This window comes from Paroedura picta, chromosome 3 (genome assembly GCF_049243985.1).
Source record: "Paroedura picta isolate Pp20150507F chromosome 3, Ppicta_v3.0, whole genome shotgun sequence".
NCBI lineage: Eukaryota > Metazoa > Chordata > Lepidosauria > Squamata > Gekkonidae > Paroedura > Paroedura picta.
Window position 1 is genome coordinate 2375341 of NC_135371.1, and position 21400 is coordinate 2396740.

The 21400-nt window shown below is 50.4% G+C and overlaps 3 protein-coding genes across 6 annotated transcripts in view; 2 read left to right on the forward strand and 1 right to left on the reverse strand.

The window, feature by feature from the left end:
* Positions 1–21400, reverse strand: part of LOC143833891 (uncharacterized) — a 234189-nt gene that overhangs the window by 167621 nt on the left and 45168 nt on the right. The gene's annotated exons all lie outside the window — the stretch shown is intronic.
* LOC143833928 (uncharacterized) lies at positions 1491–9733 on the forward strand. 2 transcript variants are annotated; one of them, XM_077330258.1, is made up of 7 exons: positions 1491–1598; positions 2702–3146; positions 3381–3495; positions 4459–4514; positions 4727–4856; positions 6233–6352; positions 6992–9733. In XM_077330258.1, exons 1-7 carry the CDS (start codon positions 1579–1581, stop codon positions 8758–8760), a joined length of 2655 nt encoding a protein of 884 aa, XP_077186373.1. In that variant the 5' UTR covers positions 1491–1578; the 3' UTR covers positions 8761–9733. The 2 variants fall into 2 exon arrangements, with proteins under 2 accessions (XP_077186373.1, XP_077186374.1); XM_077330259.1 differs by lacking the exon at positions 1491–1598 and adding an exon at positions 1830–2171.
* On the forward strand, positions 12131–20180 carry LOC143834045 (uncharacterized). The gene is made up of 7 exons (XM_077330580.1): positions 12131–12239; positions 13059–13509; positions 13753–13867; positions 14872–14936; positions 15151–15277; positions 16319–16438; positions 18293–20180. Exons 1-7 carry the CDS (start codon positions 12232–12234, stop codon positions 19039–19041), a joined length of 1635 nt encoding a protein of 544 aa, XP_077186695.1. The 5' UTR covers positions 12131–12231; the 3' UTR covers positions 19042–20180.

The window sequence follows — 21400 nt, forward strand, 5'->3', positions numbered from 1 at the left end:
CTAGCTAATGGAGCGCAACCAGCAGGCCACCAGTGGAGGGCTGTCAGGGAGGCTCAAGCGTGCTAAAGCAGCCTCCCTCTCCTTTGTTCGCAGGGATGGGAACCTCTTTTTAAAAATGCCTAACATCCTGGAGCAACGGATAGTCAGACAAGCATGCAGGCGATGCCAGAAATAATGATCTTCCCAACACTGCGGCACAAAGCATGCCTCTCTAAAGCTCCCAGCACCGTTGAAGAGGCTGCCCTTCATTTCTCTACTAAAGGTAAAGGTAAAGGTATCCCCTGTGCAAGCACCGAGTCATGTCTGACCCTTGGGGTGACGCCCTCTAGCGTTTTCATGGCAGACTCAATACGGGGTGGTTTGCCAGTGCCTTCCCCAGTCATGACCGTTTACCCCCCAGCAGCAAGCTGGGTACTCATTTTACCGACCTCGGAAGGATGGAAGGCTGAGTCAACCTTGAGCCAGCTGCTGGGATTGAACTCCCAGCCTCATGGGCAGAGCTTTCAGACGGCTGCCTTACCACTCTGCGCCACAAGAGGCTCTTTTCTCTACTACCCAGCTTGATATCGTGATTAAGAGCAGCGTCCTCTAATCTAATCTGGAGAGTGAACTTGGACTCCCCACTCCTCCATCTGGGTGACCTTGAGCTAGGCCCAGTTCTCTCAGAGCTCTCAGCCCCACCTCCCTCACAGGGTGACTGTTGTGGGGAGAGGAAAGGAAAGGAGTTTGTAAGCGGCTTACAAATAAAATCACAGTCACAGTCATAAAAGCAATCAGTTCCAATTATTAAAAATGTTATGACAGTCATTACAAAAAAAAAAAAAACGCGTTGAAGCAATTTCACGTTTCTTTGCCGAGCCAGGAGGAGGGGGTCTGCCCTTTATTCTTGGGGGTTGGGTGGGGATAGAAAACCCTTAGGAAGGAAGGGCTGCATCTGCTTCAGTCCTTTTCCCCCTGTATTCAGAGCCGCCGGACCGACGTCCAACCCTGCAGGGTCCGTCCGCAGCTCTTCCCGGGGCGGCTTTTGCCTCCGCCTGCGGCTCTGGGAGGGTTAAAACAAAAGAGCGGATTGCTAGAGCGGGCGAGATAAGAGAGGGGGCTGGAAGGGCGGAAAGGCTCGTTTCCTGTGTGGGGGGGAGGGAGGGATGGTTGGGAGGGGGGGGGGTCCTTTGCTATTGAATGGCCGGGGGACCGCAGAGGGCGCGAGCTCTGCAGCAGCAGCCGGGCCCTGCGGGGCTTTCTGCACGCGTAAGTGCCGCGCGGGAGAGCAACGCTTTTCCCTTTGGGTCGGGAGAGCAACGCCGCGATGCTGCGCATTATTGCAGGGGCGGGGCGGGGCTGGGCTGGGCTTTAAACCCGTTGAATATGCAGTTCTCTTGCGGTACGCCCAAAGCCAGCGGTAGCCCAACTGCGGGCCTCCAGATGTCCATGGACTACAATTCCCATGAGCCCCTGCCAGCGTACGCTGGCAGGGGCTCATGGGAATTGTAGTCCATGGACATCTGGAGAGCCGCAGTTGGGCTACCCCTGCCCTAACCTGTCGGCCGCCTTGGGGACCTTGGGCAGAGAGATATACGGATGCATGTTCATGCCTGGAGGTCGGAGGAAACTTAACGTGTATTGGGGGTGGTGACTCCCCATTCTGCAGATTTAGCGCAAACACCCCGCCCCCCCCCCCCCCGTGGCCAGACCTGGAGGGGAGATTCCGCACCCCTCTGCCCCTGGCTGCTTGGCTTTCCCCCTAAGCCAGTGGTTCTCAACCTTCCTGATGCCGTGACCCTTTAATGCAGCTCCTCCTGTTGTGGGGACCCCCCCCCCCCCGCCATAAAATTAGGCAAGGGTTCTTTCACAGAAATTAAACGGAAACTGACCAATGGCATAAAGATCCATTGTTCATGATTGTATATAGAGAATCACTGCCCTAAGGGGTGGCCAAATTGTGGCTCTCCAGATGTCCGTGGACTACAAATCCCATGAGCCCCTGCCAGTAGTCCACAAACATCTGGAGAGCCACAGTTTGGCCACCCCTATCTGGTCGGGGTGGGGGGATGTAAAAGCCCCTTTTTTCCTGGGCTCTGGTTTACGTTGAGACTTCTCTCCCGGGAAAGACAAATACCTGGTCAACGGAGACTGAGCTAAACCAAAAGAGGAACAAAACCCAACCTTAACAGGTTGGAACTCACAAGTTGAGCTGAACAATAAAAATAATGTAAAACTATACCGAACTAACAGCACATAGAACCAAGGACCAAATGTGTTTCGACCCTTCCGGGTCTTCCTCAGTGGTCAAGATTATAATAATGCACTCTCTATATAAATTTTCCATGTATAGAATTCTCTATAATGTATAGCTGAATGGTTCAGTGGGATCTGTAATGTGTAAATTTTATCCTTTTTGGAGACCAGTTCCTATGTTATGTCCCTAAAGTCACCACTCTTCGCTATCATTAAGTTCTGTACTCAGAGTGTGATCTCATGTGTGTCAGAGCTTTTTCTTGGAAGTCTGAGAGCACATCGTCCCTTTGAAAAACTTGATCTGTAATGCAGCACAATGGGGGTCATCCCGGTGGCCAAACTACAGCAAGGAATCGCCTTCTGATCCACCAGGGCAATTTGTAGATGCCTCCTGAGCAGGATGGGTGATGTAGCTCTTTTTCTTCCTTTCTGCCTTTTTGATGTCTTTTTCATTCACTCTTCATAGCCAAATAGAAGCCCCAAGAGATGGGAAAGGAGATGGACGAGGAGGACCTGGAATAAGCAAGAGATCAAGGGAAGGTCCCAATTCCATCAAAGCAGGGAGTGCTATTGAATTTTGGGAAACAGCTGCTCCAGAGGTCATGGCTCACGACGCTATGACTACAGAAGCGCACAGCCGTGGCTTCCGGGAGTTCCGCTACCAGGAGGCCGATGGGCCAAGAGAGGTTTGCAGCCGGCTCCACGGACTCTGCAACCGCTGGCTGGAGCCGGAGAGGCACACCAAGCAGCAGATCCTGGACCTGGTGATCCTGGAGCAGTTCCTGGCCCTCCTGCCCCAGGAGATGCAGGGCTGGGTGAGAGGATGCGGGCCGGAGAGCAGCTCCCAGGCGGTGGCCCTGGCCGAAGGCTTCCTCCTGAGCCAGGCGGAGGAGAAGAGGCAGGGACAACAGGTGAGAAGGTTTGCTTCATTCAGTACAAGCGACAACCGTATTCTAGGACTTTCCTGCCAGATATTTCTGCCCGTAAATCAATCACTGGGCTGGACAGAAAACCCATCCCTGATTCTTGTCCCTTTGGGTGAACCAGCTGTTACTCGATGCAGAGGAATCTGGGAGTGGTACAAGATTCTTCCCCTCAGGCTGTTCTATTCTTTCTCTTCCCCATCTCCTTTTCTGCTCTTTCAGATGTGGGGACCCTCCGTGAAGATGGAAACCAAGTTCTCTGAGGCAGAAGGAGCTCCGCTGGAGGAAGGGCAGAGGGAACGGGCCCAGGAGTGTGCTCAAGATGCCCTCTCACAGGGTAAGGATGCTTCGTGCCCAGATGGGATTGTGGCATGGAGTGAAGTTGCTGGGTACAAGTTACAGGACAGGAGAGAAAGGAAATACTGCTGAACACAACAGAAAAGACACTTCTGGGACTTGGGGCCAGAGGATGCATTGATGGCCACTCCCTTGGAAGGGGATCAGGCAGATTCATGGGAGGCGGTCCCTGATCTTAAGCACTGAGGGGTCTGGTTCGCCAGACCTCAAGCTCCTCATGAGGGGTTACTACCATGAAGGTTACTTTCTAAGCTGAATACAGATTATAAAACCTTTTTGGCTACCGGTATAGTTGATATCGAATAAACATGGAAATATGCAGCATTTATTCAGCAAAACTGAACAGCTGCTCTTTAATTCAGGCCTGGAGGGTTTCCCAAATGGGTGGTTAATTCATTTTTTACAGATTGTTTACATTTCTTAGACATTTATGTGGTGATATGACCATATGACCATATATAGTCATGTCAACCAGGACACAGATGCTCTGGAAACATATATTTTCCAGAGCATGAAAGAGTTGCTAGAATCACATCTGGCTTTTAGGCCGGATGTGATGGGAACGTGTTAAGCGACATCGTTTCTGGCTCCCTCTATTTCTCCGTCCCATCTGAGCCCAAGGCCACGTAAAAGGGACAAGCCGATGGGGAAAGGGACCCCTGTGCCTGGACCGAGTGGCCTTTCACCTGATCCAGCAGTCAGATTTCTGAGCTCCAGAGCTGACAGGGCATTAATCAAGACTCACGGAAGTCTGGAACGCAGGCACCTGGTGCTTCCACCCCACATCTCAAAACACTTTACAAAAATCATGACAGGTTTTGTGGAGCTGCAGAGCAAGTGTTCATAGCCGTGGGGACAAGGGGTGCCTGAAGTCGGAGTCAGTCAAGCAAATGAAATAGGAAGCCTAGGCTAAGGCTTCCTTCCAATTTTGTCCCCCTTGCAGGCAGTGGAGAGACATTGTCCAAAGGTGCGGAAGTGGCTGCTGTACCCCCAGATCAGGTAGAAGAAACGAACCTGGGTCCTCCCATCACTTCTCAGGGAGGTTTTTGCTCTTGCAGTGGCTCCTCAGGTGTCTGAGGAAAAGATGCCCTGAATGCCCCTCCCTTTACCCGTGGCAACCTCTGCATCCTGCACCCTCCAGCATGCATCCCTCCAGTGCTTCATCTCTGCCTGGCACGAAGTCTAACAAGAGAATCTGCTTTTTCTTCCAGCATCCCCTTCTCTTTGAGGAGGTGGCCGTGTATTTCACCGAGGCCGAGTGGGCCCTGCTGGATCCGGGCCAGATTGCTCTCTACAGGGAAGTCATGCTGGAGACCTATGAGACTGTGGTGGGCGCTCTGGGTAAGGAACACCGAGAGGATGCAAAGGTCATGCAACCCCTGCCTGTCCTCGAACACGGCTCCTTCTGTCATTGCATACTCCAAACGAACCTCAGACGTGAGAGGGAGGGGAGGGGGCGGCCAAGCTCTCCCTTCTCTCTGCTATAGAGACCCTGTTAGGCTCCCGCATCTGCTGGCAACAGTCCTTATTTATCCCACCCAGGCATCCTTGCTCCCAACACAGCTCTCTATAGCAGGGGTAGTCAACCTGTGGTCCTCCAGATGTTCATGGACTACAATTCCCATGAGCTCCTGCCAGCGTTAGCTGGCAGGGGCTCATGGGAATTGTAGTCCACGAACATCTGGAGGACCACAGGTTGACTACCCCTGCTCTATAGGTCCCATCTCCATTGCCCATCCTCTTCTTGTTGTGTGTTTCCGCCCCGCCCCCACTTGTACTGCCTTTCTCTTGCTTGACTCCTGGTGTGGCTGAGGTGTGTCTGCCCCATTACTTGCAGCCCCAGCCCCTTGTTGGGCTTTCTCTCCCTGCCCGGCTGGCTCTGCCGTCCGTGCATGCCCAGGTCCTGCCTGGCATGTGGGCGTCGGGTTCTCCCGGAAGCGTTGGTCTCAGAACGGCCTCTCAGATGTTGTTCAGCCCCGGGTAAGGTGGGGTCGTCTTCCCTCTGGGCCGGTTCAGCGGGGCTGTTTCCCCATATTGTTCCTTGGGGTTGTGGCTCTCCTTGGTGTGGGGGTTGCTTTCTCCTGTACCTCCATCTCTTAGCTCTCCCTCTGCTGCCTGTTCAGAGTCTGGAGGGCGGAGTCAGGAAAGGTGTGAGATGCTGCCCTTGGAATAAGGCACGAAACCAAATAGTGAAGGTGAATACAACATCTTCAGGTCTGCTCCACTACTTGGTCTCAAGGAGTTGAAAGTGATATCCGGCATAGTCTGGGAAAGTTGACTGGAGAGTGCAGCCGGAGAGATCCTTCTCCTGGATGCCTGAGGCTGATCCTGCACTGAGCAGGGGGTTGGACTAGATGGCCTGCATGGCCCCTTCTCACTGATTCTGTGACCCAAGCCACGTGGCTTGCCCAGGGCAGTGGAGGCCATCACTTGAGTCAGAGAGGATGTCTTGACTTGAGGCAAAGGTGAGGCTGAGAAGCCATCAGAAGGACTCGGGAAGGGGCAGATCCTAATCCTGTTTCCAACCTTTCCCCCCTGAATGGGATTGTGGTGATCCGTTTCGACTGAGATCTGGAATGGCTCGGTCCTACTTACACTGGGTGGGATTGTGGGGCTTGATCTCCTATCTCCTCCCTTCAAGCAGAATTTTTCCTGCTTCCTGGATTTCTTTCATTCCTCATAGAAGGATGATCACTTTCTCTTCTGTGCCAAGGAAGCCAGGAATGTAGGAGAGACAACAGTGGAGACAGACAAAAGCCTCGCATCTGAAGAAAGGCTGGAGAGTTTCTCAAGGGGATCTCCAGAGAGCATTTCCTTCCCAGATGAGTGGGCGGAGAGTGAGTATCTTCACAGTATCACAAAGGATTGGGGGGGGGGGCTATTCTTGGCCCCTTATTGCCTTAATGCAGTGGTCCCCAACCCCGATGACCGGGACCGGTCCATGCATCAGTTGGTATCGGGCCGCAGCTCCTCCTCGTCCTCCTCCCTGGCTGCTGCCTTGGGGGCTGCCTTGCCACTCTGCCACCAGCTCACCTTTGGTGCTCTCTGGCAGCCACCATGGCTGGGGCTCCCCCTCGGCATGGCACTGTGCAGCTGCTGCTGGCAGCACCCCCCAGTGGGTGACAGGAAGTCAGGGAAAGCAAGCGGAGCAGGGGCTCAGGCGGGGGTGACGTCCCTTCCCAGGCCTCAGTAAAATTGTCAAGCATTGATCGGTCCCCGGCCATAAAAAGGTTGGGGACCACTGCCTTAATGTACGTATCAGGAGTGTTTTAGGGAGGGGAGGGACAGTCAAAATATAAAAACAACACTGCTGAAGGGAATGGCCAAGGAACAGTTGTAACCAACAGTTCATATTGAGTGGAGGGGGGAGAGAATCTCTGGCAGAGGAAACCAAATGCCCACTTTCAATCAAGATTGCCCGATTTGTGGCTTGGCGTCCTGCATGAGTGCTGATTGGATCTCTCTCCTCATTCCAGCTGAAGATGTCAAGGAGACGACTGAGGAATTCAAGGAGTTCTCATTGGAAAGAGACAAGGAAGAAGAGTCTGAATGTAACTTCCAGGATGGAGAAGGACCAGAGATGCAGGAAGAAAGACATGGAGAGAAAATGAAGGAAAAACCCAGTCTTTGCCAAGGAGATTTCCATGAAGTAATTTACATGGCGGGTGAACCATACAAATGCTTGGAAGGGGAATTGAATTTCTCAGATCAAACGCAATGTATCGAATTGCAAAAACACCCGGTGAAGAAGACCCATAATTGTTTGCAGTGTGGAAAGAGTTTCATTAGCGGAGAAGAGCTGATGAAACACCAGAGAATCCATATACAAGAGAAGCTCTACAGCTGCTCAGACTGTGGCAAAAGGTTTTCCGAGAAATCGAGCCTTATTCAGCACCAGAGAGAGACCTCCCACCATTCAAGAGGAGAGTCATTTATCTGCTTAGAGAGTGGAAAGAAGATCTCTGATAGGAAAGCACATAAATGGTTTCCGTGTGGAAAGTATTTCAACTGCAGATCTCAACTCCTTTTGCATCAAAGGACTCACACAGGGGAGAAACCTTTTGAATGCTTAGAGTGTGGAAAGAGATTTAGTCAGAGTGTCAGTCTTCAACGGCATCAAATAATCCACACAGGGGAGAAACCTTTTGAGTGCTCAGAGTGTAAAAAGAAATTCAGTTGGAGTGGCAGTCTTCAACGACATCTAGGAACCCACACAGGGGAAAAACCTTTTGAATGCCCAGAGTGTGGAAAGAGATTTCATTGCACTCTCGATCTTCAAAGGCATCAAAGAACACACACAGGAGAGAAACCTTTTGAATGTTCTGAGTGTGGAAAGAGATTCAGACAGAGTATCAGCCTTCAACGGCATCTAAGAGGCCACACAGGGGAGAAACCTTTTGAATGCTCGGAGTGCGGAAAGAAATTCCAATGCAGGGTCTATCTTCAACGACATCAAAAAACCCACACAGGGGAGAAACCTTTCAAATGCTCAGAGTGTGGGAAGAGCTTTAGCTGGAAGTGCCGTCTCCAAAGGCATATGAAAAGCCATACAGGAGAGAAACCTTTCAAGTGCTCAGAGTGTGGCAAGAGATTTAGTGAAAGCCGCAGTCTTCAACGGCATCTAGGAACGCACACAGGTGAGAAACCTTTTGAATGCTCTGAGTGTGGAAAGGGCTTCACCTGGAGTGGTTATCTTCAACAGCATCAAAGAACCCACACAGGTGTGAAAACTTTTGAATGCTCAGAGTGCGGCAAAAGATTCAGTGGGAAATGCCATCTTCAGCATCATCAAAGAACCCACACAGGGGAGAAACCATTTGAATGCACAGAGTGTGGGAAAAAATTCAGTCAAAGTGGCCACCTTCACAGGCATTTAAGAACCCACATAAGGGAGTATCCAGCAACACCCTTAGTCCTGGACTTATCACCCATGACGGTCCAAGAGCTGACAGACTTACACTTCAGTGTGCTGCCAACAGAATCCGGGCCAGCATCGGAGAACCATGAGAGACAGGAGCAGACGCCAGCACCACTCTCCTTTCCACTGTCAAAAGATCATGCAGCTCTGGACTCAGGGCCACTGACACCTGAGACAAACATGCCAGTGGAGCAGCAGATGACCCTGAACCCAGAGGGGGCGCTGGGCTCAACGATGGAGGAAGGCTTGGACAGTGGGGCAGCACAGGCACCAGCATCTGCAGCCATGGAGGGATGCCAGCTGACGTCACCAATCAGCCAAGAGTAGCAGGTTGCGTGGGGATGGGGAAGAGATGCCACGTAGAGAGGCGAGCCTAGGTATGCCAGTCCCCAGGTAGGATCCCCTGGAATGACAGCTTATCTCCAGACCAAAGAGATCTGTTTTACTGGAGAAAATGGCTGCTTTGGAGGGTGGACTCTGTAGCATTGTATCCCACTGAGGTCCCCATCCTCCATAGGGTCCATCTCCACATTTTCAGGGCCAGGGTTCTGAAGGAACAGGGATGGTTGGGTATGCAGCAGAAGGTGCTGGGACAGGCCTGGCCTAGGAATGAAGGGGTAGGGGATGGGGATGAAGGAAATTAGGAGCGGGGAGTCCCATGGCCAGAGTCAAGCTGAAGGCTCTAGGGGTTTGAAGGAGCCACTGGGGCGGCCAGCACTGTGCTCCTTTCAACCTGTCTATGAGTGGCTGAGGTAGGATGGAGGCAAGCAGAGATGGAAAGGCAGAGAGCCTTCGGAGAAACCCGGAGGGTACCCAGAAAGATAAACCTTTTCGAATGCTCAGAGTGTGGGGAAAGATTCACTCCGAAATCCAGCCTTCAACAGCATCAAAGCACCGGAAGGATGGGAGTCATTTCACAGTTTTAATGACAGCCACAGAGAACACACACAGTTCAAACTATATAGACCTTTGGGGAAAGTTTGCATCTGCTCAGAACTGTCCTGCAACCATCGAAATCAAATAAAATTCAAACTAGGGAGAAACATTATAAATGCCCAGGCTGAAGAAAGACTTGGTCACGAACGAATCCTCTAATAGCTTTTATTCGGCAGTCATCAAGGATTTGTTTGGGGGGAGGGGGGCAGTGGGGAGGACTCTGATCAAGTCTTAAGTTTCCTTGCTGATCCTTCATGTTTTCATGTAGCTGTGAGCTCATATGAGGTTCACTGGAGACGGCTGATCTGATTGTGTAAGTTTTTTTCCTTTTCTCCTGAACAGTTAATTAAAGCAGTTGCTAAAATATTAATTTATATTGCTTTTAATTAAGTTTGGCCCCGTAATCTTGCTTTAAGAGTTAATGAGCACATATCAGGGGTATTTTTAGACACACCGGTCTGGTTATCTCACCAGTGGTTAATAAGCAATCATGTATCTAGATCAGGCATTCCCAACCTTTTGACCTTGGAGGGACACCTGAAATATTTTTCAAGCTTCAAGGTACCAAAGAAGTGATATCAGCTGGCCATCAGCTGCCCCCCCCCCCCCCCAGACTGTCAGCATCCAACAGAAGACCTAATGGGCCAATCTACCCCAGCCAGGGGAAAGAAGCTGCACTGCTGTGATCTCCATCTTGGAATCCCCCAACCAGTGGTACATCCGAGGGGCTCTCAAGGTATACTGCCAGTACACAGCTTGTGAAACCCTACTCTAGGTAATGATTACATGTTGTAGTTAAAGTTTGGGTCCAGTGGCACCTTTAAGAACAACAAGGTGTCAGCTTTTGTGTGCAGGCACACTTCTTCTTCAGAGGCAGTAAAACCGAATATCCTCAACCATTACATATCGGGGGGGGGGGGGCTAGTTGCCAGGAAGGGCTAGCTAGAGTCTAGCTGTATAGTCTGCTGCTTCAGCCCAATATGGTGACTCACCTGGAGCGATGTTGTAGCTAGAAAACTTTCGCATGAGAGTGCTGTTTTTCTTTTGTAAACATGTTGATGTGATAAGCAAACCAGATTGGAACTCTTGGAAGAGATTAGGTAAAATTTCTGTGCATGTGTGACTTGGGTTTCTGTGGCTAGATTTCAGTCCAGTCCAGTGGCAACTTGTCAGGGTTTGAGCTTTCGGGGCCCGGCCTTGGATGCCCCAGCCTAGCCCGTTTCCATCAGAAGCTAAGCAGGGTTGGCCCTGGCTAGCTGGATGGGGAGGCCTGCAAGGAGTGCCAGAATTGTGACACGGCGGCCAGCAGTGGCAAACCATTTCTGAGCGCACATTTGGCTCATGTTCAAACCCTGTAGGGTTTTCAAGACAACATCTTTCCCTTGACAACCTGCCATAAATCAGCTGCGACTTCACTGCAACAACAAAACAGCTTTCAAGGGTCAGCGCTCCCTTTTGCAGAGAGAAAAAACTACATTTAACAATTCCTAAAAGCGGTCTAAGATCATAATCTGAAATCCAGCTTCCTTTAAACTTTATATATTCTAATGTGGTTGAGAAAGGCTAGAAGATTTGATTCGCTCTTGTTTTCGCAGCCGCTGTGGAGTTACATTTCCCATTGTTTGTATTTTTTAACGCCTTGCCAAATAAAGAAAATTGAAAAAAACGGATAAGTTCTGAAGGTATTTGGGGGTTAAACCGTTTCAGGAGCAATTCTTAAATTTCTTAACTAATTCTCTGAATGAATATGAGAGCTCTTTTACAGGAGAGTTTTTTACAGGAGTTTCCAGTTCAGGTGATCACTCTTTAAGCAAGGCACCCAGAACTTGGAATTTTGACTACGGTGGGTGGGCAGGTGCTGAGGTTCCACTCTGTGACTGAGGTTAATGGCAGGGGGGCAGGCTGGGCCCCTCCTCCCACCCCCAGGATTTCCAGAGGGCAGGGGCAAGCTTGGGTGCCCTGGAGCCCCCTCCAAAGCCTCCACGGGATGAGAAAGTCACCAAATCTTCAAGAATTTCCCAAGCCAGAGATGGGCATCCTCTCCAAACCTGGACATTTGAGGGGGGGAGCATGAAGAGCGGAGACGCTTCAGAAGGGTAAAGGCCACAGTCTGCCTTCCCAGTGAGGACCCTGGCCATTGCATTCTGGACCAATTGCAGTTTCCGGATCAATGTCAAAGGTAGGCTCGCGTAGAGTGAGTTGCAGAAATCTAGCCAAGAGGGCCAAGGAGGGCTCTAGTAGTTTGGTGATGGTGGTAGAAGCCCAGGCGCGCTACTCTTGTAATCTGGGCCCCCACTGAGAGGGAAGCATCCAGGATCACGCCCAGGTTCCTGGGGGAATGAGCTGCTGAGAGCTGCACATTGTTGAGGTTGGGCAAACGTGCTTCCTTATTTAAACCCGTCCTGCCCAGCAATAGGTCCTCCTTCTTTGAAGGATTGCGCTTCAGATGACTCTGCTTGAGCCACCTCATCACTGCTTCCAGGCATCTGGCTAATGTTTCTGGGGGAGAGGCAAGGCGGTCATCCATCAGGAGCAAGAGCTGGGGGTCATCTGCACATTGGTAACAACCCAGCCGGAACTTCCATACCAGCTGGGCAAGAGGGCGCATGAAGATGCTAAACAGGTTTGTCTGGGGCTCTTTGAGGAGAGGGTTTTGCCTTCGCCTGCAGCTCTGAAATGGTTAAAACAAAAGAGATGCTTGGTAGAGAAGGCCAGGTGAGGGGGGCTGGAAGAGAGGAAAGCCTCATTTCCTGTGTGTGGAGGGTGGGGGTGGTTCCTTTGATACTGAATGGTAAGAGAGGGGAAGAGGCTTTGGACTGCAACAGCAGGAATGAGACTGGCAGCCAGACCCTGTGAAGATTTATGCAGAAGTAAGTCACCTGTTTGTTGTGGGGGGAATAAGAGCCTTTTAATCTTGGGAGAAAAGCAGCTGTGGTGTGCATTCCTGTAGAGCAGGGGTAGTCAAACTGCGGCCCTCCAGATGTCCATGGACTACAATTCCCAGGAGCCCCTGCCAGCTGGCAGGGGCTCCTGGGAATTGTAGTCCATGGACATCTGGAGGGCCGCAGTTTGACTACCCCTGCTGTAGAGGCAGGGTGACCCAGGTGGTGGGAGCAGAGAGACGGTAAATATCAGGAACTTCTCAGCCCTGGAGGTCGGAGGAAAGTTCAGAAGGGAGGTCTAGCTTATTCTCCACTTCTGACTGCCCCACCTAACACGAATTTGGGGATTCAGCACACACACACACACACACACACACACACACACCCTCCGTGACCAGCCTGGATGGGGAGGGGGAAATTCTGCACCCAACAGAGCTTTTGCCCCAATGATTCTGGTCGGGGTGGGGGGATGGAAAAGCCCCTTCCAGTACTTTTTTCCTGGGCTCTGGTTTGCATTGAGACTTCGCTCCCGGGAAAGAGAAATACCTGGTCATCGGAGACTGAGGTCATAACATCCATAACAGATTTTGAACGATTAAATGGAGATGGTTTATTTTCCTGGAAGTCTAAGAGGACACCGTCCATTTAAAAAACTTGATCTGTAATACAGCACAATGGCAGTCATCCTGGTGGCCAAACTACAGCCTTCTGATCCACCAGGGAGATTCGTAGGTGCCTCCTATGCAGGAGGGGTGACGGAGCTTTCCTTTCTGCTTTTCTGACATCTTTTTCACTTGCTCTTCATAGCCAAGTAGGAGAAACCCCAAGAGATGGGAAAAGAGATGGTCGAGAAGGAGGGTTGCACATAAGCAAGAGATCAAGGAAAGGTCCCGATTCCATCAAAGCAGGGAGTGGTATAGAATTTTGGGAAACAGCTGCTGCAGCGGTCATGGCTCAGGACACTATGACTACAGAAGTGCACAGCTGTGGCTTCCAGGAGTTCCGCTACCAGGAGGCCGATGGGCCCCGAGAGGTTTGCAGCCAGCTCCACGGACTTTGCAACCGCTGGCTGGAGCCAGAGAGGCACACCAAGCAGCAGATCCTGGACCTGGTGATCCTGGAGCAGTTCCTGGCCCTCCTGCCCCAGGAGATGCAGGGCTGGGTGAGAGGATGCGGGCCGGAGAGCAGCTCCCAGGCGGTGGCCCTGGCCGAAGGTTTCCTCCTGAGCCAGGTGGAGGAGAAGAGGCAGGTGGACCAGGTGAGGGGGTTTGCTTCATTCAGTACAAGCGACAACCGGATTCTAGAGCTTTCCTGCCAGATATTTCTTCCCGTAAATAAGTCACTGGGCTGGACAGAAAACCCATCCCTGATTCTTGTCCCTTTGGGTGAACCCTTTGGGTGAGCTGTTACTCGATGCAGAGGAATCTGGGAGTGGTACAAGATTCTCCTCCTCAGGCTGTTCTATTCTTTCTCTTCCCCATCTCCTTTTCTGCTCTTTCAGATGTGGGAATCCTCTGTGAAGATGGAAACCAAGTTCTCTGAGGCAGAAGGAGCTCTGCTGGAGGAAGGGCAGAGGGAACGGGCCCAGGAGTGTGCTCAAGATACCCTCTCACATGGTAAGGATGCCCTGTGCCCAGATGGGATCGGGGCACATAGTGAAGTTGTTGGGTTGAAGATACAGGACAGGAGAGAAAGGAATTACTGCTGCACACAACAGAGAGGACGCTTCTGGGCCTCCAAGTCATAGTGAAGGTCAACATTGACTATATATGGTCATGTCACCTAATAGATGTTTAACAATTTTCTTAAAATATTGAAGATTAATTAACTCACACCCAATTGGAAAAACCCTTCCAGGGCTGTCAAAAAACCACAGGGTTTCACAAAAGGCTGGTTGAGAAAGCCTGAACTATACAAATCTGGCCCAACCATTGCAAATAAATGGGATCTCTGTGCTCTGGGCTGCATACCTCTGAAAACCCATTGCCCAAGGCCAAGAATGTGGTTTCTGTGCCTCTATGTAAAGGGTTTCCAAAGGCATCTAATGGGTCACAGTCAGAAACAGGATATGGTATTAGGAATGTCCAGCCGTTGCCTGGAACCCCTGCGAGCTATAGGGTGGGCTTGATGCCATGTTGATGTCTCATCTGGCTGAAAAGCAGGACACTCTGGAAACTTATGACTATTACCCTAGATTTTACAGAGCACCAAAAGAGGTGCTAGAATTACCTCTGGAGTTTCAACTGGATGTGATGGTGACATGCTGAGAAATATCGTTTGTGGGCCCCTCTTCTTCTCTGGCCAGTCTGAACACACAAGGGCACACGGAAGGAGCAAGCCAATGGGAGGACAGATACCTGGACTGAGTGGCCCTTTGGCCTGGTCCAGCCATCAGATTTTCCAACTCCAGAGTTGACATTAATGAAGTCTGAAAGGCAGGCACCTGATGCTTCCATCCAGCAACTCAAACCATTTACAAAAAATATTTTTTTGTGGAGCGGACATAGAGTGAAGGTTTCACTGCCTTGGGATTAGGGGTACCTGAAGCAGGATTCAGACCAGTAACTGAAATAGGAATTCTAGGCTAACGTTTTTCCTTCCGATGTTTTCTGTTTTTCAGGCAGTGTAGAGATGTTGTCCAGCATTTGCAAAGGTGTGGAAATGGCTGCTGCATCTCCAGTTCAGGTAGAGGAATTGAACCTGGGTCTCCCTCCTTTCTCTGGAGTGGCTTTTGCTCCTGCAGTTGCTCCTAAGGTGTTTGAGGAAAGGATGCGCTGAATGCCACTCTCCTTACCTATGGCAAGCTCTGCATCCTGCCTGCTCCCGGACTGCATCCTTCAAGGGTGCCTTCTTGGCCTCCCGTGATGTCTGATGTGGGAATCTACTTTTTTTCTTCCAGCATCTGTTTTCCTTTGAGGAGGTGGCCGTCTATTTCACCGGGGAAGAGTTTGCCCTGCTGGATCCGGGCCAAATTGCTCTCTACAGAGAAGTCATGCTGGAGAACTCTGGAAGTGTGGCCTTTCTGGGTAAGGAACTTCCATAGGTTTCAAAGGTTGTGCCTGTCCTCGAATCGGGTGCCATCTGCTGTTGCATGCGCCCCCTTCTCAGGACCCCAAGCAGACCTCAGATGTGAGAGCAGAAGGGGTTGGCATCCACCCTTGTCCAGCTCTCCCTTCTTTCTGCCACAGTGACCCTCCTTTCCTTAGAGGCCTTCTGGCAAGAGCCCTTCTGCTGTGCCTGAGGTGCGTCAGCCCTATTGCCTGAGGCCCCCCACCCCTTTGTTGGGCTTTCTCTCCCTGCCCAGCTGGCTCTTCTTGGCTTCTCTGTGGATTGTTCCTCACCTGGGCTGGCTCAAGATGTCTGCTGGCAGCTACCTCTGCGCATGCCCAGCTCCTGCCCAGCATGTGGGTGTCTCTTGCTGGAGGGCGGGAGTCAGGTTCTCCCGGAAGCTTTGGTCTCAGAACAGCCTCTCAGACATTGTTCAGCCCTGATAAGGTTGGGCCATCTTCCCTCTGGGCCTCATTCCTTGGGGTTGTGGCTTTCCTTGGTGTGGGGGTTCCCCCCCCCGCATACCTGTGGCTCTTACCCCCCACTCTGCCGCCTGTCCAGACTTTGGGGGATCAGGTCCAGAATGGCATGGATTAAAACAGTGAACATCATTCTCAGGTCTGACCCACTACCTGTCCCTATCGGGGGTCTCAAGGAGTTCTGAGAGATGTTCAATATAGTCTGGAATTGATCCAAGCCGCGTGGCTTGCCAGGGGCAGTGTTATGACCATCAACCGAGCCAGAGAGGATGTCTTGACTTGAGGCAAAGGTGGGGCTGAGAAGCCATCAGAACGAACCGGGAAGGAGCAGATCCTAATCTTGTTTCCATCCTTTCCCCCCTGAATGGGATTGCGGTGATCCATTTCGACTGAGATCTAGAATGGCTCTGTTCTCCTTACACTGGGTGGGGTTTGATCCCCTATCTCTGTCCTTCAAACAGAATTTTTCTTGTTTCTTGGCTTTTTTTCATTCCCTTTATAAGAATGATGATCACTTTCTCTCCCCGTGTGCCAAGGAAGCCAGGAATATAAGAGAGACTGCAGTGGAGACAAACAAAAGCCTCGCATCTGGAGAAAGGCTGGAGAGTTTCTCAAGCGCATCTCCAGGGAGGAATTCCTTCCCAGATGAGCTGGTGGAGTGTGAGTATCTTCACGGTTCCATCAAGGGAAAGGCATGCTTCACTTCTTAGCAACTCTTAGTTTGGTAGCTTTATCAGGCCCACTGGGAAAGGAGAGAGGGAGGCTCAGAGGTTCCTTCTGGAGCTGAGCTCTGCTTTTGACCAGGCCCCTAGGCAGAATTTTATTGTTTAGAGGGCAAGGGAGGCACCAAAATTACAGTAGCTGCAAGGACTCTGTATGTGTTCAGGAATGCATTTTTATATGGGAAAAGCACAGCAAGAGCCAGAGTTCCATTGAATGAAATGGGACTTTCTTCCAAGTAAACCTCCGAGTCTGCAAAAATTCACAAAGTCCCAGTTTGGTGTAGTGGTTAGGAGTGCGGACTTCTAATCTGGCATGCCGGGTTCGATTCTGCGCTCCTCCACATGCAGCCAGCTGGGTGATCTTGGGCTCGCCACAGCACTGATAAAGCTGGTCTGACCAAGCAGTGATATCAGGGCTCTCTCAGCCTCACCCACCCCACAGGGTGTCTGTTGTGGGGAGAGGAAAGGGAAGGCAACTGTAAGCCGCTTTGAGCCTCCTTCGGGTAGGGAAAAGCGGCATATAAGAACCAACTCTTCTTCTTCTTCTTCTTCTTCTTCTTCTTCTTCTTCTTCTTCTTCTTCTTCTTCTTCTTCTTCTTCTTCTTCTTCTTCTTCTTCTTCTTCTTCTTCACTCAGCAAACGAAAAACAAACATGCAGCCAGTCTGCCAAGATGACTCTCTTTTCCAGTTGACGCATGTCAGGAACTCCCCCTCGAGACAAAGGGAAATGCATTTGGTTTTTCTCCTTGCTTCTCAAACTTTGATCAAAAAGGTAGATCCCCTTATTTCCCTCACTCTCTCCTGCCTCACCCTTCAGCCCTGGCTTTTGAGGGGCTGCGGCTTCCTTAAACGCTGGAGATTCCAAGGAAAGGGCTGGTAACTCCAGCTCTGCTGCAGGAGGACCAAGCCCTCCCTCCTTTTCCCTAGAGCAGTCAACTAGACTGGGGTCCCCTGCATGGTGCACCCACCAGCACCTTTTCTGGTGCCCACCAAGTGTTTTTAGGAAGCTGATGAGGCCAGGTTGGGCTTTTGCCTCGCAGGGCTTCTGATTAGGGGAGATTAGTCCGGCTCTGCAGTTTTTTAAAATATTGCTTTGGTGGCAGCTGCCACAGCACAAGGCTACCTATTATCCAAAGAAGTCACGGCTTACAATCGGATGCCTCCGCTCTGTGTCCAAAGTTTAGCTGTGGCCATCATTTTGTGGCTGGCTCTGCTTCATGCGGCAGCCATTTTGTGCCTATGTCCACCATGTGGTCTCAGAATTCCACCTGTGCTTACAGGCCGGATGTCCCCTGGCCTTCCCGCCACTGAAACTACTGGCACATCTTCCAAAAATCATGGTGTCCACCTTGGAGCTGTGGTATTCAATTCATGAAATCCTGGCTTCTCCCCTACAAACATGTCTTTTGGGAGTCTAAAAACCAGTTTCTCATGGCTGTCACCACACCAGGATGGAAACTCTCTGTAGCGATGCTGGGCCAAATATCATGGTAACTTCTTGTACTTAATCCACGGGGTCAAATGAAAATGGTGGGGGACTGATTCTTGGCCCCTTATTGCCTTAATGTACATATCAGGAGTGGTTTAGAGAGGGGAGGGACAGTCAAAATATAAAAACAGCAGAGCTGAAGAGGACCAGCCAGGGAAAAGCTGTCACCAGCAGTTCATGTTGAGTGGAAGGGGGAGAGAATCTCTGGCAGAGGAAACCAAATGCCCACTATCAATCAAGAGTGCCCAATTTGTGGCTTGGCGTCTTGCATGAGTGCTGATCGGATCTCTCTCCTCATTCCAGCTGAAGACGTCAAGGAGACGACTGAGGAAGTCAAGGGGTTCTTGTTGGAAAGAGACAAGGAAGAAGAGTCTGAATGTCACTCCCAGAATCGAGCTGGACCAGAAAGGCAGGAAGGAAGCCCTGGAGAGGAGATGAGGGGAAAACCCGTTCCTTGCCAAGGAGGGGATGTCCATGAAGTAATCTACATGGTGAGGGGAACAGACAAATGCTTGGATGGGGGACTGAATTTCTCAGACCAAACTCAACATGAGATCGAACTGGAAAAACACCCCGTGGAGAAGACCCCTCATTGCTTGCAGTGCGGAAAGAGTTTTGCTAGTGGAGAAGAGCTGATGAAACACGAAAGAATCCATATACAAGAGAAGCTCTACAGCTGCTCAGATTGTGGCAAAAGGTTTTCTGAGAAATGGAACCTTCTTCAGCACCAGAGAGAGACCTCCCACCATTCGAGAGGAGAGTCATTTGTCTGCTTAGAGAGTGGAAAGAAGATCTCCGATAGGAAACCACATAAATGGTTTCCGTGTGGAAAATGTTTCAACTGCAGATCACGGCTCCTTTTGCACCAAAGAACCCGCACAGGGGAGACACCTTTTGAATGTCCAGAGTGTGGGAAGGGCTTCAGGTGGAAGTGCCGTCTTCAGTGGCATCAAAAAACCCACGCAGGCGTGAGAACCTTCGGATGCTCAGAGTGCGGCAAAAGATTCAGCGGGAACTGGCAGCTTCAGCATCATCAGAGATCCCACACTTGAAGAAGCAGAGCGTGGAAAGAAACTCAGTCAAATTCAGACGCCACCTTCACAGGCATCTAAAGACCCAGATAAGGGAGCATCCAGCAATACCCTTGGTCCTGGCTAACAGTCCAAGAGCTGATGGACTTATGCTTCAGTGGCCCAGCCAGCATCAGAGAGTATGAGAGACAGGAGCAGACACCAGCACCATACTCCTTTCCACTGTCAAAGGATCATGCAGCTCTGGGCTTGAAGCCACTGACACCTGAGTCAAGCATGCCAGTAGAGCAGACGATGACCCTGAACCCAGAGGGGGCGCTGGGCTCAATGATGGAGGAAGGCTTGGACAGTGGGGCGGCACCAGCATCTGCAGCCATGGAGGGATGCCAGTTGATGTCACCAATCAGCCAAGAGTAGCAGGTTGCGTGGGGATGGGGAACAGATCCATGTAGAGAGCTGAGCCTAGGTATACCAGTCCTCAGGTGGGGCCTGGGGATCCCCTGGAATGACAGCTCACCTTCAGACTACAGAGATCAGTTTTCCTGGAGAAAAAGGCTGCTTTGGAGGGTGGAGTCCGTGGCCTGGCACCCCACAGAGGTCCCTGTCCTCAAGAGGCTCCATCTCCGGATTTAACAACTGGATCGTCACAGAAGCCTGAGGGATATATGTGGCTGGTAGTTGGATGTGGGGAGGCTTGTGAGGAGTACCACAGTTGTGACACAGAGACCGGTAGTGGCAAACTACTTCTGTCCACCCAGTCAGTTTAAGTTCAAACCCCATAGGATTTTAAAGGGAAATTTGGCTATGGTATTGTCACATTAACCAAAAAGCTGATATTTGGCACACAACCAATTCAAAATGTATCATTGACTTCCTTCATACAAAAAGGGGACATTGGGATGGCAAAAGGGGGATGGGAGGAACCGCAATCAGTTTTGCAGGGCCTACAGTAATACCCACCAAAATACCTGACTTCAGCGCTAGAAGGAGGAGGAATTTTAAAGGGAGTACTTGTGTACGGTAATTGTTTAAAGTTTAAATCGTATATGCATTTTACTGATGCTACCTGCCCTGAGCATTGGGGTGGGCGGGCTAAAAATTTATTATAATATTATTTAATATTCTGTATTCAGGAAGACAATAAAAAGGTTTTATAAACATATTGAGCTTACTGTTATTCTGCAGTGACAGAATCCATGCTAAGTTTAGGTACACTTAGTAGAGGAGGACTTCTTTTCACCAAGATCATACGATTAATATCTCTCTGATGACGTCATCTTACACAGCAAAGTTTGGTCTTTCATCATAAAACTTCTCACACTCCATGACACAATTTTGCCCTACAACTAACATCACCCTCACTGTCTCAATATTTAATCTAGAAGGCTAAACAAACTAATTCTACAGCAAGTGTAGAGTGAAACTGGGGCCACTGTGGGTGTGTACATTGTTGTGTTTCTTGCATTCTGCAGAGGATTGTACTAGACCCGGGAGGTTTTTTCCTACTCCATGATTCTATGATTCTACATTTAATTTGTGTGTGTATGTGTGTATATGTATACGCACACACATATACATACATATATTTGCCATACCGAAAGACCCGCCTAAAACGACCTGTTACTATAAATTGCTATAGAAGGGAAGCCCTTCCGTCGATTCCACACCCAGGCACACGCCTGAAAATATTTGTCTGAACATCCCTCCCCAAAAGAAAACCTCTCTGCGCAGAGAAAAGGGAGCGGCCGGCGTCTGGTTTTGACAAACAGGGAAGGCATTCCAGGAACACACAATTTAATGCAAGCTTAAGGTGATCAGATTTTAACATTGGTAAAGCGGGACACCATTGACGGCCGGGGGGGGGGGTCTTGATTTAAAATGTGGTCTATATGGAGCAACAAAAAGTTTCATAGAACGCATAGAACGCAAAAATAGTATTGTAATATATATTTTTACATTTCAACATAAGTACAATTTGCCAGGTACCCCCAGATGTCCCTCCAAAAGTGGGACAACCTGGTCACCTTATGCCAGCTCCAGATCACTTTCCCGGGAGTGAGTCCTGGGACACACAGTAACGGGTTTAAACTTCAAGCACACCGATATAGGCTAGATATCAGGAAAAAAATTTCCACAGTCAGAGTAGTTCAGCAGTCGAATAGGCTGCCTAAGGAGGTGGTGAGCTCCCCCTCACTGGCAGTCTTCAAGCAAAGGTTGGATACACACTTTTCTTGGATGCTTTAGGATGCTTTGGGCTGATCCTACGTTGAGCAGGGGGTTGGACTAGATGGCCTCTATGGCCCCTTCCAACTATGATTCTAATCCCCCGCCACACACCGCCGGAAGATTCCAGGGATTCACGTGCCTTGGCGGGCGCTGG

What these genes read in the sequence shown, in the direction of transcription:
- LOC143833928 (XM_077330258.1), top strand. Translation starts at nt 1,579, where the DNA reads ATGCATGTTCATGCCTGGAG. An exon ending in TCAAGATGCCCTCTCACAGG is followed by an intron (nt 3,496 to 4,458) that starts GTAAGGATGCTT and finishes TCCCCCTTGCAG; the next exon opens with GCAGTGGAGAGACATTGTCC. An exon ending in CCCAGATGAGTGGGCGGAGA is followed by an intron (nt 6,353 to 6,991) that starts GTGAGTATCTTC and finishes TCCTCATTCCAG; the next exon opens with CTGAAGATGTCAAGGAGACG.
- LOC143834045 (XM_077330580.1), top strand. An exon ending in TCAAGATACCCTCTCACATG is followed by an intron (nt 13,868 to 14,871) that starts GTAAGGATGCCC and finishes TCTGTTTTTCAG; the next exon opens with GCAGTGTAGAGATGTTGTCC. An exon ending in CTGCTGCATCTCCAGTTCAG is followed by an intron (nt 14,937 to 15,150) that starts GTAGAGGAATTG and finishes TTTTTCTTCCAG; the next exon opens with CATCTGTTTTCCTTTGAGGA.